At 33.2% G+C, this 18,103-nt stretch overlaps 1 protein-coding gene and 1 pseudogene across 1 annotated transcript in view; one reads left to right on the top strand and one right to left on the bottom strand.

Moving 5' to 3' along the window:
* The window catches only part of Kynu (kynureninase), a 108,608-nt gene that overhangs the window by 50,999 nt on the left and 39,506 nt on the right, over positions 1 to 18,103 (bottom strand). Inside the window, exons 5-8 of the mRNA XM_026388850.2 lie at positions 9,121 to 9,182; positions 7,628 to 7,699; positions 6,367 to 6,441; positions 3,575 to 3,721 (exon numbers count right to left, since the gene is read on the bottom strand). Of these exons, the coding sequence (XP_026244635.1) occupies positions 3,575 to 3,721; positions 6,367 to 6,441; positions 7,628 to 7,699; positions 9,121 to 9,182 (356 nt within the window). The remainder of the gene's footprint in view (positions 1 to 3,574; positions 3,722 to 6,366; positions 6,442 to 7,627; positions 7,700 to 9,120; positions 9,183 to 18,103) is intronic.
* LOC113182775 (large ribosomal subunit protein eL42-like) lies at positions 9 to 298 on the top strand (annotated as a pseudogene).

The raw sequence follows: 18,103 nt of genomic DNA, 5'->3' as shown, positions 1-18,103 counted from the left end.
CTGCAAATATGGTGAACATTCCTAAGATCCACTGGACGTTCTGTAAGAAATGTAGTGAATGCCAATGCCATAAAGTGACACGGTACAAGAAGGGCAAGAATTATCTGTATGCACAAGGGAAAAATGGCATATGACAGGAAACAGAGTGGCAAAAGGCTAAACTACAAAGAAGGTTGTATTGAGGCTTGACTGTGTTGAGCCTAACTGCAGATCTAAGAGAATACTGGCTCTTAAGAGATACAAGCATTTGGAACTGGGAGAGGATAAGAGGAGAAAAGGCCAAGTGATTCAGTTTTAAACTTCATTGTTACGTTATGCTAATAAAATGTTGAGGTTATCCTCACGTAAAAAAAAAAAAGAGGGTCTCACTAAATTGCTGAGGCTTGTCTCCAATTTACAATCTCCTGCCTCAGCCTCCTAAATAGTTGAAGTTGGGATTATAGCTATATGCCACGGAGCAGTTTGTTGCTAAATTGCTTGGGTTGAACTCAATATTGTGATTTTCCTACCTCAACCTCTGGAGTCTCAGGGATTACATTCATGTGACATCATGCCCAGCAAGGTTAATTTATTATGAATAGAAATCCATAAACCATGCCAATTCTTATTATATTTACATACAGTTGTATTTTGTAATAATTTTTCCTAGCCAATTCTTTGCTCACATGGATATCATATGCCAATATTTTTGATACTCTTCTATAAAAATAGCTCATGAGAATTCACTCCTTATTTTTAGACCTGGAAAGATAATAGCCAAGCTTTCTGTCAAAAGTTTGATCAGTCATTTATTTATCTCCTAGAAGAATTTCAAAAATTATATTTTCCTTTAAGTAGATGGTTCATTGAGGCTAATGTTTGTATGTGAAGGTTATATGAATGTTACCTGGGTGTCTTTGACTTTACTAAAATACCTTATTAATAATGTCTTCATTTATATTCTGCTGCTGCCTTTTTTATTTTTCTTTAAGAGAGATTTGCTGACCGCAAATTCTTGGGATCAAGTGATCCTCCTTCTTTAGATATCCAAGTGGCTAGAACAAGAGGTACATGTCACTGTACCCAGTACTTTATTTATTAATTTTTTTTCAGACTGATTGGGCCATGACTGTGATTATTATTCATTAATAATTTAAATAGCTGAGCCAGGTGCAGTGGCACATACCTATAATCCCAGTAACTCAGCCGCTGAGGCAGGAAGATTGCAAGTTTGAGGATAGCATCAGCAACTTAGCAAGACCCTGTCTCAAAGGGGGAAAAAAAATACTTGGGATATAGCTCAGAGGCAAAACACCTGTGGATTCAATCCCCAGTGCCATAATATAAATAAATAAATAAATAAACAAACAAACAAACAAACAAATGCAGCTCGTGGTTGAGTCTAACAGATGTTTGCACTCAAATAGAAAGTTCCACATGACCCAGTTAGAAACCATGAGATCCTGCGGCTGCACAAATGGGAAACATTGTGCCTTATCAAGCCCAAATCTTTTTCCAACCCCTTTTTCCTAGTCCTTCTCTCCTATGGGGCTATAAATGTGAACTCTTTCTTCACCCATGTTCTTTTTTAGCTGCCACTTCAGAAGGCAGTGAGTCACAAGAAGGAATCTGCTAGGTTTTTCTGGGAAAGCTTTAGCACTTCAGATGAAAGGGACAGATGAAGCGGCTGCACTGATACTTCTCCCTTCTTCCTTCTCTTTTCCTAAAATAGAAATGGGATGTCTGGATTTGGGACAACCCCACCTTAGGACTGTAATGTGAAAAGTGTGAGAAAACTGAAGAGAACTCTGGAGATGCCAGTCAGACTACAGCCTCAAGTCTTGTGTGGTTAGAAAAGGAATCTCTGCTTTTTGGTTGATTTTGTTGGGATGTTGTTTACTGCAGCTGAAATGCTTCCTACGTGATTCAGGAAGATGAAGGGAAAGACAGACTGTAAGAGTGAAATTAAAAAGTCATTGGTGGAAAGATTAATGACAGGAGAGATGAGATGAATGGTAGTATAAAACAGTAGGAACATTTTGTGGGAGACAAATCTATTTGAACCAAGCTGATCTCCAGGTGCATATAGGATAGGACATCCAGGTGTAGCAGGTACATGAGCATGGGTGACAGTTTTCTGCTCTAAGAGTAGCCTAGAGCTTTCTTGCAGTAGTAGTAGTAGTTGAGTTGATGAGTAGTGGTTAAATCATTAGGGATAGGAAGGCAAAGATCAATGAGGTATATCTACATTCAGTTGGTATAGAAAAGAGGTGTTTTGTACTCTATATTTGCATACTGAATTTGAGGTAATGCTATCCAAGATTAGTATTTTTCAAAATAGAGACTCAGAAAAGTCAAGAAACTTGACTTTATCATATAACAATTAAATGACCTAGCCAGGATTTAAACATTAGACAGTGTGATGATGCCAAAATCCATGGCCTTTCTTCTCTTTCTGTCTCATATCTAGGAAGTTTAATAACACGTGCATGTATATATACTAAGGATCAGGGACTGGTGATTATTTGCATAACATTTTAAAATATGATGTTTTTTATTGGCCTCCCTTTATTTTGGTGCTTAACATTTAATGTCTAAATTAAGAATACATTATCTTTATATCTTTTGTACTGCACCACTTTCACAGTTATCCATCAAACCAGTTGGAAGTCGTGGTTGGGGATTCCTAGAGACTGCTGATAACAGTGCTAAATTTCTTTTCATTAGTTCCACTCATTAGCTTCAATAACTGAATATATTAACTAGACTTCACATATGTATGAATCCCATAACTTATTAATGTCCAGAATAAAATTCCATTGTCATCTTTTTAAATACATGCTGAATCAAATAGAATTCTTACTTTAGAATTTTAAATGTAAATTGTGAGCATTGAATTTTACTCCCTTTATTTATTTATTTATTTTGTTAGGGAGATAAACATCAGAAGCACTCTGGGCAAACACTTATTTACAAAAAAAGAAACAATTTAGAAGTGGTCAAATATTTAAGTTTAATGTAGTAATGTATAAGAAAATAAAAACATTCTTGAGATTCTTAGAAATTAAATGGCCTTCCTAAGTACCTTGAGTGAATACTCAATTTCTTGATAAAGTTTGATCCTACATTTCTCCATCTTTATGTATCTAGGGTTAAGTGAGAACCAATTTATATTTAGGATGAATTACAGAATGGCAAAGTAGCAAGGCAGAGTTTCTAACAGTCCTCACATGGAGTTACAAGGCTGGGTGTTTGCTCTGCTTCCTGCTGTCTGAGCAGCTGAATTCCAGGGACATCACCTGTGGGGAGCTTGCCTGTGCTGCTTACTAGAAGAAGACCTCAGACAGCAGCTGTTCCTAAGTGAAGGAGACCACAGACATGCAAAACTTGGCTTTTTAAATAGAGATGTCTAAAGCAAAAAAAAAAAAAAAAAAAAAAACAGAGTGCATTTTTTAAAAATTATACAAGCCTTACTCTTTTTTAAAGAAAAAACTTCCTTATAATAAATTCACAGTGCCAGAAACCAAGGTACTTCACTAGAAGTGCAGGTGGAGCAATGGTTGGGTGAGCTGGAAGGAGAAAATAATATGCATACCTTTGCTTGTCCAGCTTTTGTAATGGCAGGCATATCGAAGAGCTGTCCAGTGTAAAAATGCAGCCCGCTGAACAGGATCACTGCAATAGAGTCTCCTTCCTTCTCAATTACTTCAAGAATATCCTCCATCCTTAATATTTCTTCTCCCTAAGTCAAGTTAGGTATAAGTTACATAATATTGACAATAATACTCTTATCACATATTTATAATTTCACCATGAGCTGTCTCACCATAAGAAAAACTAAAGGTGAAAATTTTCCACTGCATTAATGCTCTTCAAAACCTGGATAAAGAGCAGAATTTGAACTTTTTTTCTATAAGAAATGACAATTTAAAAAGAAATTATAATAAAATAGAAGTATTTTTTTTTAAAGTGCAAGTCATTACAAAAGTATACTTGCTTATTTGTTCTTCAAGTTTTAGGTTAATCTTTACTATTTGTATACCTATTGGTTGTTTTCTCATCACACCCATCCAATAAAACACCCAAAAGTGCAATTCCATTGAATATCATATAGCAAGAGAAATCTGTTGGAAATTAATATTGCATTTGTCAATATACTATTTTCCCAAAAAGCATCACTTGCATATCTTTCATCTGAATAGTACCTAATATTTCTAACTTAAGAGTAAAATATTCTCCAAATAGAAAGACACTGATCCAAACATAAAGAAAAATAATTTACAATTAATTAGTATATCACCCTATAACTAATGATGATTACTTAGTAAAAAATTTAAATAAATCTATATTTAGACTTGTAAACAACTTGAGCTGAAAGAAATCAGTTCAATACTTGTAGCCTAACAATTGTGATATACACCAAGTTTTTATCAATTTTGTGCAGTGCTAAATTTGACTTCTTTTAAAGTCAATGTAGACTAATTACATTAATATTAGAGGAAAACTCATTAATAAAATTTCCTTTATTTTATTTTATTTTTATTGATTGATCATATCAAGGATTAAACCCAGAGGCACTTAACCATCGAGCCACATCCCCAGCCATATTTGTACTTTATTTTGAGACAAGTCCTGCTAAGTTGCTGAGGCTGGCTTTGAACTCATGATCTTTCTGCCTCAGTTTCCTGAGCTGCTGGGATTTTATAGGCATGTGCCACTGTGCTGGCTCCTTCCATTTATTTTTAAGTTTTTATAATTATTGCTATTTGTCAAATGTCTTACCTGTTAACTCTCTCTCTCTCTCTCTCTCTCTCTCTCTCTCTCTCTCTGTGTGTGTGTGTGTAATATACTCTCTACTACAAGAAGACTGGAATCTCTATAAAATGGGAATATGATAGATATTGAAATCTCTGAATTAAATGAAATGTACTTATATGCTATAAAGCATTTCAGTAGTTATTAGAAAAAAATCTAAGTTATATAAAAATTTGGTAATTCAAATTCTTTATTCTTTTTTACTATTTATTTTTTAGTTATAGGTGGACACAATATCTTTATTTTATTTTTATGTGGTGCTGAGGATCAAACCCAATGCCTCACTAATGCAAGGCAAATGCTGTTCCTCGGAGCTACAACCCCAACCCCGAAACTCTTTATTCTTTAAAAAATCAAATAAGGTTTAACCACCACAATTTTAAGAAGAAAGAGTAACGGAAAGTACTATATAAATTTGTTCATGAGTTATTTCTTTAAAGAAGCAGTAATGAGCAAGTAAGAAAAACTGTTTTCCATGATAAGACATGTCCCTCATTCATGCTAACTTGTTATCATCTAGTAATGCTAAAAGATGAGTCCCAAGATTACAATTAACTCATAAGACTTCAAACTGCTGGTCACTTTCAACTAAAACCTCTGATAGTGACTCTATCATTTATGCAAGAAATAAGCAATTCGTATAGGATGTGTGAAACAGATATCCTCTCAGTGGTGCAAGAACTTTTCATTCCATTAATTTACTGCATGTTGGCAAGTAGAAGAGAAGAGAGCAGGTCTTTAATTTCTTCACAGTAATTCTGGGCTGAAAGAAGTAATTGTTCAAACATTGGCTTAATAGCCTGGGAGCATCATATGTGAAATCTATAATTTATTCTGTGTGATTTTCTTGGTTCCAAATTATAGAAGCTGCAGGGGTTTATATGTCAAATGTGTACAACTTGGCCTTACACTTCTCTTAAGGTAAAATACATGAGAATTTAGACCTTGAAGATATGGTTAAGTTGTATCAAATGTATCTTTTATTATCTGTTTGAATATAAAGGAGTCTCAGACAGATAAATAACTTTAGTAAAATCACACACCTACTAAGTTGGAGAGTGGGATTCTACTGGGTATGTCAGTCAGGCTGTAAAAGCCAAGATTTTCCAAGTATACCTCATCCTTTCTCCTTTGTTCAAAGACAATGGACAATATTTGATACTTAGATTATTAAGGGCCAGGAAAGATAATCACTATTTAAATTCATCAAATACCACTGGTCTTTTACCTGATTTTAATGGCACTCAAGGGCAATAAAATTTAAAATTAAAAAAGGTACACCCAATTTATCATCTTCATCCCATTTCCTTGTACACTCTGTAGACTCCAGTAACATAAATAGAAGATTGTTTGCTTACCAGATGGGTAGCCCGTGAAATATAAAAATAAATACAATTCTTGAGTTATTCACTATTTTAAACAAAATGAGCTGACAGTAAGAGAAGTATGAGTCTTTTGTACTTTCTTGAAAGTTCCATTACAGTAATGAAGATAATAAACTTTTGAGGAAAATGGATAAAAAAATCAATAGTGAATAGAAGCATGATGAATATTTATTTCTTTCTCATATACCTCTCGTGGCTTTATCATCCGCATACTTCTTTCAACATTAAGTCCGTGAAGTTGAAGCTGTGACTCTATAGCATACTGGAAAAGGAAGTTATTTATTAAATCAAGCCCAAAGCATAGAAGGACATTAACATAACAACTTGGAAAACAAATAATAAAATATCAATGAAAATATTATTATATGAAATCCAAAGTCAAGGTTAAAAGTGAATAACTCATACATCAGAGAAAAACTGCTTAATCTGATTTAAATAGGAATCGAACACTCTGAGATACTAAAAATTATAGCCCAATGGAAATGTAGGGGTGATTTAGACTTCTGGAGTTAGGAGAGATTTTGCTATCAAAAGTCACCTAATCTAAATCACAATCAGAATCTGCAGAAAACTAATGTGAGCAGTATGCACTTGCTACAGTTGTATGGAGGATACAAAAATGGCTTACCCTAGCATGAGTAAGTTAGTGAAAGGAAAGAACAATAGGAATTGACTTTACTGAGAATATAAGATATGACTGGGAACAAACAATCGCACGGAGCATAATTTTTCTCAAGATATTAGTGTTTGATTCTTTCAGTAAGGAAATGGCTATTATTCTGACATAATTACATGCCCTAAAATTATGATATGTGCACTATAGTTAACAGTTATAATATAATGCAGAAATCAAGTTTCTCTAATACTAAAATTGAAATATGCCATGTACCTTTTTCTGTGGATGTGTCTGGAACAATCAAATTTTATCAATCAAATTGCTGATAAGATATACTACATGACATTTTAGTGAACCATGAGAAAAATTTTAAATCTTTAGTAGTTTTTTAAAATAATAAGGCATGAAAAATTATGCTATTATGCTATGAAAAGGAAGGGGCAAATGCAGGTTTAAATTGCAATTTTATATGGCTAAAGGGTTAAGCAGTGGGGTTTGTATTGATTTGATCTCATAACATAAAAAGGCAACAAGAATTAATAAAAAATTTATTACCACACTTCATTTAGACCAGCGGTTTGTTCAGTGTCTTTTTAAAAAGCTAATAAATCAATGTTCCTATTCAATCCTTCCCTCCCTTAACACATGTTTTACTTGAACAAAAGAAATAAATCTACAATCTATAAAAAATTCTTAAATCAAAAGCATTTGACAGATCTTTTTAGTGTAAGGTTATTCAGAAAAGACTAGTGAATAAACATTCAAGTCAGGCAAATGATGTCCCTCTAGGAAGAGTAGAAAGAACATAAACGTAATTTGAAGAAATCCTTACATGATCAGAAGGGAAGGCTTTGGCTTCTAGAAGAATTTTATGCCGTTTTGGTGTAGGCTTAAAAAATGATAACTGCAATGAAATGGATTTATTGAGAAAGCATTAATATACAATTTCTGCATTTGTTCAGTTGATGCCACACTTTCATTTTAGAATCTTGAAAATTTAAAGGCATTAATTAATTAAACATCTAAGATATCTGTCAGGGGTAGCTTTTCAATTAGCCCTGTTTCCAATGAATTATGAAAAGGAAGAAGATATCAGCTCATTATGTTTATCAATGGAATAGCAAATTCAGGGGGAAATGTAAATCAGATAAAAACAAATTCCCAAAGTATACTTAAATGTTAGTTGAAAAATTATCTTCCCAAAGTATTTATTAGTAAATTCTCTAGTATCAGACTGAACATCATGTTCTCTGTGTGTTTTATTTACAATGACTTATCTCGCACTACCAATTTTGTTTCTAATACATCACCTTTCCAATGTTATTTTATGGCATTTATTTTAGGTCCAACTTTAGTTGGACTACTTCAGCTTTAACATGAAACAGTTGTCTTTCTTAGAGGCACTAGCACAAAGTACTCATTTGGCCAGGGGGTCCTTTCATTTCTCCACATAGTTCTTAGATAATGAGATTGACAATAATAACGAGATTGACAGCTGCTGTTAATTATTGGCCCAGGTGCTAAATAAGTTCTTACATATTACATTCAAACCTTGTGCAGATCTATGAGGTAGGTATTATTGGCATTTTTAGAAAGAAGAACTTTAAATCTTACAGATGATGAAAACTTTGTCCAATCTCAAATAGACATTAAATAACATACCTGGGAGTCAAAATGAGTTATGCCTGAACTTGCAGGTATGTTTTCAAATCATACTAAAAATAGTGAAGTCAATTTTTTTCAAAGCATCAATTACAATAGACACTACATACCAAATTCAGAATACATCTGACATTTTCAGATGAAATTATTTATTAAATATTTAACATGTAAGAAGTACTTTAAATACAGTAGCTCATTTAAGGTACTATATTTCTTTTCACCAGTTTACTTTCTGTGTTTCAGGTGTTTTTAAGCTTCTCCTCAACCATGGCTATACAAATACATACTGATCCATAATCTCTCTCTGCTAAAGATCTGCATACTAGATAATGTCTTTCTGAAAAACTCAGTGCTTTGCTGGTAACTATACATCTTTGTTTTGTGTTCTTGCAAGCAGTGTTTCTTTTCATCCACTATGACTCTTTTTTGAATGTTCTGAGCTAAGAACTCTTCATTATTCTGAATTTCTTTGTAAGAGTCAACTTTTCCATGATTATGTAGAAACCATTATGTCATGGGCCAGCATTTCCTGGTAAAAATGAACATAACCTCACAACATATTTTTAAATAAGCAAACTATCAGAATCTCATGAATTAAAGATAGAAATACATCAGATCCCATAAATGAATGTATTCTAAACATTGGTGGGAAAAGAAACTTACAAGTAGGAGATGTAAATTAACGGTCAAAGCATTCATTAGGGCTATTTCTTTCTCCTTAGCTCCTGTAAAATAAACATATCAAAATCTAGTTCCTTTATTATAAGTTCTAAAGATGCATGAAAGTTAAACAAGGTAGGAGGATTTCTTCGCTTCCTCCCTCTTACTGATTTTAGAGATAAGGACACATTTGATGTATCATCATAAAGAAATGGAAGTTTCCCACTTGACTCATTTTATCAAATGATATCTAGAGTCACAAACACATAACTAGCTAAAAATTGTATTCCTTTTTGAAGTTGTAAGTAGCAAAAAGAAATAATGAACCATTTTATTTTGCTTGAAAAAAAAAGGATTTATCCTATTATCAGTGAGTTTGAAAAATTTCCAAAGAGAACATGTATTTTGTCATGCATGTATCTTCAAAAGGAATCTAAAAAGATAAAGGTCAATCACATTTTAAAACTTGGTTGCTTCCAATATCAAATTAAAATGTATCTTTAATAAAAGAAGACTACCTTGCCAAACATATTTCCTTGCTATTATATTGAGATAGGTAATAATTAACAAGACAAAAAAAGCTACATAGCAAAATACAATAGCATAAATGGTTTTGGGATCTATTCATATGCACTAAGATAATAGGTAATATAGATATATATTTTCCAATGAGAAAGCATGCAACGATATCATACTCACTACATAATCATAGTCTGATCTAATTCCTTTTAGTGAGGCCTCTGGCACTAGAAAGAGACCCAGAGACAGAGAATACAATGGTCACTTAAGAATTCAGAGTGCAATAACAGTAATGATGCCATCATTGTTCTGAGTTCTTATGGTGTCTCTTAAAGGTAATTATACTTGTGTAATAGGAATGATGTTTTCTTACCAACACTAAGAAAAATAGGCAATGTACCTTAATGTTTATAAGGCTGCACTAGATGTTAAGGAAACACAATTCACATTTTATATCCAAAGACATATTTTTGATAGAGTTCCATTTTAAAATAATAGACAGTAAATGGAATAATAAATCAATTAGATAGATTCCAGGATAAGGTTAGTCAAGGAGAGGCCATTGGAAATATGTAGTCAATTTAGGAATTTATGATTTAGCATAACCATTTAAGGAAGGGATCATCTTCACCTCATCAAGGAAACATTCCTATCCTATTTCCATACTGATTTTTCCCTTTGATACTACAAAGTGGTGAACAAGTGGAAGGAATTAAAAAGGTGCTTCCCTGGTCATCACAAGGTGAATAATGTCTGAAATCAAGGCAATGAGAATAGTCTCCTTTTACATCCCCGGCACTAAATAAAATCCTGCCCCACAAGGCATACTAGATGGACACAATAAGCTCACATTGCTTGGAGTGGCATATGCCTTTCCTACAGTAAGAAAATTTCTTTGAAGTGTGGTCAAAAACCAAAATTCTGACAGCTTTATTATAGCTGATTCTTTATATTATGGTATGAATTCTTACTGCTATTTCTGAAACAAAATATTATCTAAGATGTCTAATCTGGTTACATTCTTGAATTCCTATTAGTTCTTTATACACATTTGTTTGAAACCACTTATTAAACAACAAAAATAGCAGGGAGAATGGAAGTAGGAAAGAAAGAATTTTAGTTTTCTTGCTACTGTGACCAAAAGACAATTTTAGGACTCCATTCCTTGGTGGGTGGTGGGAGGCAGAAAAGTATAGGGTGGAGGAAAGTGGTTCAGGACATCCTACCAAGAAGCAGAGCACACCAAATATATATCCCGCCAAGACGTGTCCCCAATGATCTATGTCCTCCAGCCACAAATTACCAGCCTATAGTCACACTCTGTTAACATTCCTATCAGGGAATTAACACACTAGTTAAATTTCTCATAACCTAATAATTGTACCTCTATGATGTCTTTTATTGTCTCCCACATAAACCTTTGGGGGACACCTCATATCTAAAACATAACAGGAAGAAAAAGCAGGGAAAAAGAGAACAGAATTAGTATAAGAAAGATTTGAAATGGCAAGAAGAAAATATGTTGGTTATCACAAGATCAAAACCAAACCTTCATCGTTATACAAAATACATGTATGAAGATGTGAGAAAAAAAAAGAATAGTGCCACCTTAGATTGGGTAGAAAGAGGTGATGGGAGGGGAGGGGAGGGGATGAGGGGGAAAGACATTATTATTGCTGTGTGTATATACGTGGCTGCATGACCAATGTGATTCTGCAACCTGTACACTCAGAAAATGAGAAATTATATCCCATATGATTCAAAACAAGCAAACAAAACAAAACAACAATATAACAACAACAACAAAACCCAGAAAAGGCAGTAAGTGGGAGTGGTGAGATTTCCTACTGAAGCTCAATCTTTGAAGCTCAAACATTACATTGTGATTAGAATTATAGACTCCTGGGAAGTTTTGGCCCTCTGAAAAATAGAATGTTCACTTTAGATCACCTAAAATTTTTCTGGGATGAGAATATGGTAAATCTATGTGCATGCCCACCTCCAGATGTGTGGGGCTAAATAAATCTAGAGTGACATTTGGCATCCCTCATCTTGCTTTTGATGTCATGCTCACATTTGAATCAATTCTTTTTCAGTACTCCCTCACTGAAGTTAATAATTTGTTTGCCTATGCAGAAAAAAAAAATCACAATTTAGACCACTTTAGATTAAAATCAGCACTTCAAAAAGTGCTGTGCTTAGTTACTATTGAACTTTGTTCAAGGATAAGATCAATCTGCTTGACATGTGTGCATGAGCACACAGGTGTATCTAAGAGTGATGCTAATAATACAGTTTCAAACCTTAACAAAAATGTTTATTACAAATGTAACCTAAAGGCACACACACACACACACACACACACACACACAAAAAAAACATTCTTAACATCAAAGCACCACTGATTGAACTGATTTTTGGGTTATTTTCAAAAGAAAATTTACCTAATTGACCTATTTCTTTGGGTTCAAATTGTACTTCTAAAAACACTGTTCTTCTAAGAAATTTCAATATCATCAGCATTCCATAAGAAAATAAACCTTTTTTAAAAGTAAACTACAATTCTTTCAAGTGGGTTTTCTTTGTTCCTTTTGTTTTTCCTTAAGAGCCTTATTTGAATTAATGTGGTAGCATCAAGAACTACAAGTATTTAGAGGCAAAATTTTAAAAAGCTCCCAGAAAGCTTAATAGGATTTGAAAGGATCTTCATTTTAGGAGATCATCTATGATTCACTACAATAAATGTCAAGATCTGAATCACTTCGTCTGAGATGGGGATGAGCCATGGCTTTCACTCAAAGAATGCTTTCCTGCTTATTTATTTATTGAAGATTGCTTTTTGCTTTTTCAGAAGATAAAGCTTAGTTCAATCCAAACACTGCCTTCTTTCGTTGAAGGCTGGCAAGCTGATAATTACAGAGCCCTTACTCTGTGCCAACACTTCTAAATACATGACTTGCACTGTGAACTGAAGTCCTCTGAGGAGCTGCATCTATAAGTAAAGATCTTGCAGACCAGTTGTTATTTAATCTTGGCTGATTAGAACATTGAGATTGTGGAGAGATGGGGTACTATAGGTTGAAAGACAAAATTATCTTGTGCTGTCCATAACCACTTGAATAGCCATGTGCCTTAAGTTTGGTATCTGACCTGACATTTTCATAACTATCAGATGAGCTTCTCAGAATATATTGCTAAGCTTAGCAGACCTGTAGCTTCCACTAACCTTAAAGTTAAGTATGCTATAAAACCTATACCTGTGATTTCCCCATCTTGCTGTAGTCTTCCTCCTAGACAGTCGGTTCCACCAATAAAATTGGTAAATACATTTATTTAAGACTTTTTTTTTGCTCTGTGACTATAAAAGCTTATCTGTCCTCTTCCATGTATATGAAAACATGCCAATCAGTGTCACTTGAATCAATATTCCTGTGATATGGTCATTCATATTTGGCTCAAGCTAAAATATTTTCTTGTATCCATTAAAGCAGAGTCATTTTTTGTCAATACACTATCCTCAAGGCAAACTGATGAGACATATACTTTGATATTTCTATTTTCATTGATGAGAAAACTGACATCCAAAGAGAAAAACTAACTTTCCCAAAGTCTTGTAGAATTTTTTTTTTTTTTGGCTCAGAATTACATTTGGAAACATTGCTTACAAGATACTCCCTATAAGTCAAATATAGGAGATCCAAACTCATAATAAACTTCCTGTGTGTCTTTCTAATAGTAGTATAATTTCAAATCTTTTGCAAAGTAAGATAACAAAGCTCCAAGTTGCTTATTGTTTGATAAGAGGGTTCATTTGTGGTCTCATAACCACCATACCATATTCTGTATATTTTATTAAGCAGATGCAAGTGTTATTTTGAATTTGTCACATTTATAATTAGGCTAAGTCAAATAATTTTAAACTTTATTTTTCAAGTAGCAAATTTCTGTGGCCTGTAGAGATGACTAATATATGGCAGAGGATCTATAACTGCTGGGGTAGAGCTTCCAGGGATTACTGAATTTCTGAGGGTCAATCACAAGTTACATAAAGAAATTTATGGTCACATTACAACATTTTTATAAGTTCAAATGCATGTATCTAGCTCTTTGTGATTTTTTAATGTACCCAGGGAGAAGTAGGCTTAATAATAATACTAATAATATTCTTCAGCAATTCTATTTCTAGCATCTTGATAATATGACATTAATTATAATGGAAAGTTATTCAATGTTTTGTGGAATTGTTGGCTCTATGTAAAATGTTTTATTAATAGTTTTTCTTCACATCCAAAATCAAAATTCTTTTCTATGTCTATGAATAAATATGGTTGTTCACTTTCTTTTTCTTCTCAATACTCTATTAATTTGTACACATAATAATTTTTCTTATTCTCTTGCTCCTTCTTTTTGAGAAATTTTTAGTAAAAAAAAAAAAAGACTATGGTTTTAAAAACCTGAAATATTCAATCATTACCCAAATTATACAATGTATCTGTCCATGACAGAGTTAGATTACCTAGCAGGTAGGAAAAAATACATTTGACTTTTGCTATAGCTTACTATTGCAATATTATTTTATTTTATGACTTAAATTTTTACATTTACTTCCAAAGAAATTTCCAAAGAAGTTTCTTGAATTACACAATGCAAGGCAGAGTGAGAACAAATAGTAATTTAGGACTGGAGTGGGACTTAGTCATAGAGTTCTTACCATGCATGCCATGGCCCTGATTTCAATCTCCAGCACCACATTAATGAGAGAGAGAGAGAGAGAGAGAGAGAGAGAGAGAGAGAGAGAGAGAGAAGCCAGTGTAATGGCGCACACTTATAATTCCAGTGACTCAAGCAGGAAGATTGCAAGTTTGAGATCAGCCTGGGAAATTTAGCATGGCCCTATCTCAAAAATAAAAAAAGGGCTGTGTTTTAGCTTGGTGATAGACCATCCCTGGGTTTAAACTCCAGGACCACCTCCCCCCCCACCAAAAAAAAAAAAAAAAAAAAAAAAACTAAACAAAGGAAGTATGATATGTGTAGATGAGAAATTGAAAGCTACTAAAATGTTTTTCTTACTTCAAACTTGATCAAATTTTTCTGAGAACTTCCTATTCCTAGAAACTAAGGCAAGAGAGGAGACTGCATGGATTATCAACAACAAAAAAGGAATACACTGTTAAATAAACTTACAGGAAGCTATTGTTTTGGACAAAGCTTCTGTTCTGAGCCCCAAAATATCAAGCTAAAAATAAAAATGGAGTCACTTATGCTAATGTTCCAAGACACCAAGTGAAACTAAGCAGCTTATCTGATCTGAGAAATCAGGATTAAACAGAGCCCAAAATCCCAAACTGGCCACTTTCGATTGGCATGACAATGAAATGCCCTTTGCCTTTATCCTTTCACAAGAAAAAAGTTAGCTACTCTAAAGTAAGCTGGCATTAACCAATCAGTCTGTCTATAGTCCCTGCCTTTCAAGAAAAGTAACTTTGACTGGAACAATTAATTTTGTTTCTTACTCCTGCTTTCTTCAAACTTCTATCTGTAAAACCCAATTCTTCTGCTTAACTCATTGTAACACTTATATTATTTTATGAATATATTACTCAAATCTAGAATTAAAAAAATTTAAATTTAAAGAATTTAAAGGAATTTCTAAAAATGTAGATTAAGATCTTTAAATTGTAATTTTGTTCACATATATACATGCACATATACACAAACAAACATATGTTCTTATTAAAGCAAGCAGCGAATTACTTTTTTAATTTGACTTAAAGAATATTTCTTTAATATATACAATTTTAGAAGTAAAGAAATTTGGGAGATAAATAATTACTGATATTTTAAAAAGTCAAGTTTTAAAATATTGCTTAAATTCACTTTTATACAATAACAACAAAACAACAGTGATATTTTCCCTGATAAATTATAAGCTATAGAGAAGAAAGTAGGTATTTAACAACAAAATCATTAACCAAAAAAGAATCTGTATTCACTGAAAATATTTTATATAAAACGTAAGAATGCATTTGTCATATAACATTTGAGGTTTTGGAAGTTACATATGTAGATATTTAAAATATATTTCATTAAGTTTTATGTATACAAGGCAGATATTGTACATTTCAAGAAACAATTATTTCTTTTATGTCCTTTATTATATTTTGGAGCCAAATAATCTTTAATTTCATTGATACAATATCCAAAACCAAAGCACAAAATCACTGAAACTAAAAGATTCAGAGAGCTTCTGAGTTGAAGAACATATCTGAATGCTGATATGAGGATTCTATAATATAGTCACATGTGGTATAATAAATAATTGGCCTTTGTTACCAAACCTGAATTGTATGGATCTTCCCCAAATGAATAGAGTCCCTTTAGAAAACATTTAGATTTATGCTGTTGTGATGACTCCAATGAAGTTTCTAGATTAATTCAGATGGGACTGGTCGCCAGAATGACTAAATAATTAGATGGTTGGAACATTCATCCTCATCTACCAACCTCCTCCTGGGATGGGAGGGTATCTGGAGATTGAGCTCTATAAAAACTCATCAATGAGATTCAGAGAGGTTCGGAATTGTAGAACAGCTCTAAGTGATGAGAGGTGACAGGCTTAGGGAAGGCATGTGTGCTCCATACCTCCCACCTCTCCCAAATGAATTTGCTTTCTACATTTCTTCCACTGGTTGTTGCCAAGTTGTAGTCATTATAATAAGTTGATCAAAGTGAGTAAAGTGTTTCCCTGAGTTTTGTGAGCTGCTCTAGCAAATCATCAAGCCCAAGGAGGAGGCATTGCAATCCCTCAGTATGTAGACGATCATTCGGAAGAATGGATGATTCCTCAATTGTGACTGTCCTCACAATTGAGGGCAATCTAGAGGAGCTGAGCCCTTGATCTATGTGATATGTACCAAATCTGGGAAGTCAGTGTCATAATTAAACTGAATTTTTGGACATAGAGTTTCAGTGTCAAAATTGGTTGCTAATGTTGAAAAAAACCCAGAATGTGTATTGTCTGACTTTATGAGGAAGATAGATGAAAATCTCAGTTTAATTTAATTTTCTTTATATACTTTTTGAAAAAATAAATTAAATCCTTTTACTTTTTAAAATAAACAATATTTATAGTCCTCTTTTCTTTTAACTTAGTAACAATAAGTGCTGGCTGGTTTAAAATTTGGGGGATCATTATGTGACATATGTCACATATGTGACTTTTTGGGTAACAAAACACTTGCACATTTAATTAGTTGCAACAGAGCAATAAACTTTTAAATAGTCAATGAAAAACTTTTTATAGGGTTTACTTGCTTCATAAATAAATCTCACTACAGAATATCGCCTTAGCACTTCCCTGTCCTGTGTATAAACATCTTAATTCCTCTTTAGGGGATAAGTATTAAGCACAAAATAACAGGATTAGAATGCAGTTTATCTTCTCAAAGAAAATCTAGTAAACAGAAGAAAAATACATCAGTAAGGAAAGCATACATTCATAGTCAAAATTTCCAAGAATTTTTTTCCATTTTTTTTGTGTTTATATATTAGACATTTTTATGAATATAACTGGCTTTCAAAAAATGAATGCACATGAAGGCTTTCACAATTTGACCCACCCTTAAGAAAATCCTGGTTTGTTCAGATTGTGCATAAAAATATATACTCTAGGTAATTCTGACAGCTGGATCAAGTGTTCTGTGACCTACTGGTATGGCAGGAGATACTTGGTTTTGGATTTTGGCTTTCAATTCCCAACAATTCTTGCTGTGGGCTCTAGATAAAGGAATCATGGCAGCACTGATTCACCCTAGGGTTTCCTGTGAAAATCTTTGACTCAGGTCCTATATTCTGAGCATATACCTTCATGCATAATCTCCCAAATACTTCATATCCAAACTTCTGAAAGTTCTGTTCAATATTGGCTATGTTTTTAGCCTATGGAAATCTATATATAATTACTTTTTTGCTGCTATCATAATCTGTTACGTTAGTATTTTGATTCTACAATGTAACCACATTAAAAAATTAAAATTTGTATAGTGTTTTCTCAATAATTACTGACTAGCAAAAGAGTAAGCTTTTGCTTGAAACTCTTCAATTAAGGTTTTTTCCTTCTAATTTTTGAAAAGTTTTCATGTTCATAAGGTCAACAATCCCAAACCAGATTGTTCTTAAAGGTTTTTTAATTTGAGCATATTAAACATGAATGCCTTAGCAAACATGGTAGCTATTGTTATTTGCATATAAGTTATCCCTCCAAAGCTTCTGTGTTAATGAAAGAATATTCAGAGGTGAAATGATTAGATTATGAGAGCTGTAACCTAATGAATCCATCCTAGTTTGAATGCACATACTGGGTGGTAATTGAAGGTAGGTATGGCATGACTGGAGGAAGTGGATCATTGGGGGTATGTCCTGAAAGGATTTATCTTGCCGGCAGCCTCTTATTCTTTTTTCTGTTTCT

The sequence above is a fragment of the Urocitellus parryii genome, chromosome 1 (assembly GCF_045843805.1).
Source record: "Urocitellus parryii isolate mUroPar1 chromosome 1, mUroPar1.hap1, whole genome shotgun sequence".
Classification (NCBI taxonomy): domain Eukaryota; kingdom Metazoa; phylum Chordata; class Mammalia; order Rodentia; family Sciuridae; genus Urocitellus; species Urocitellus parryii.
The sequence above is the reverse complement of the archived record's forward strand: the minus strand, read 5'-3'. Positions and strand labels throughout refer to the sequence as shown.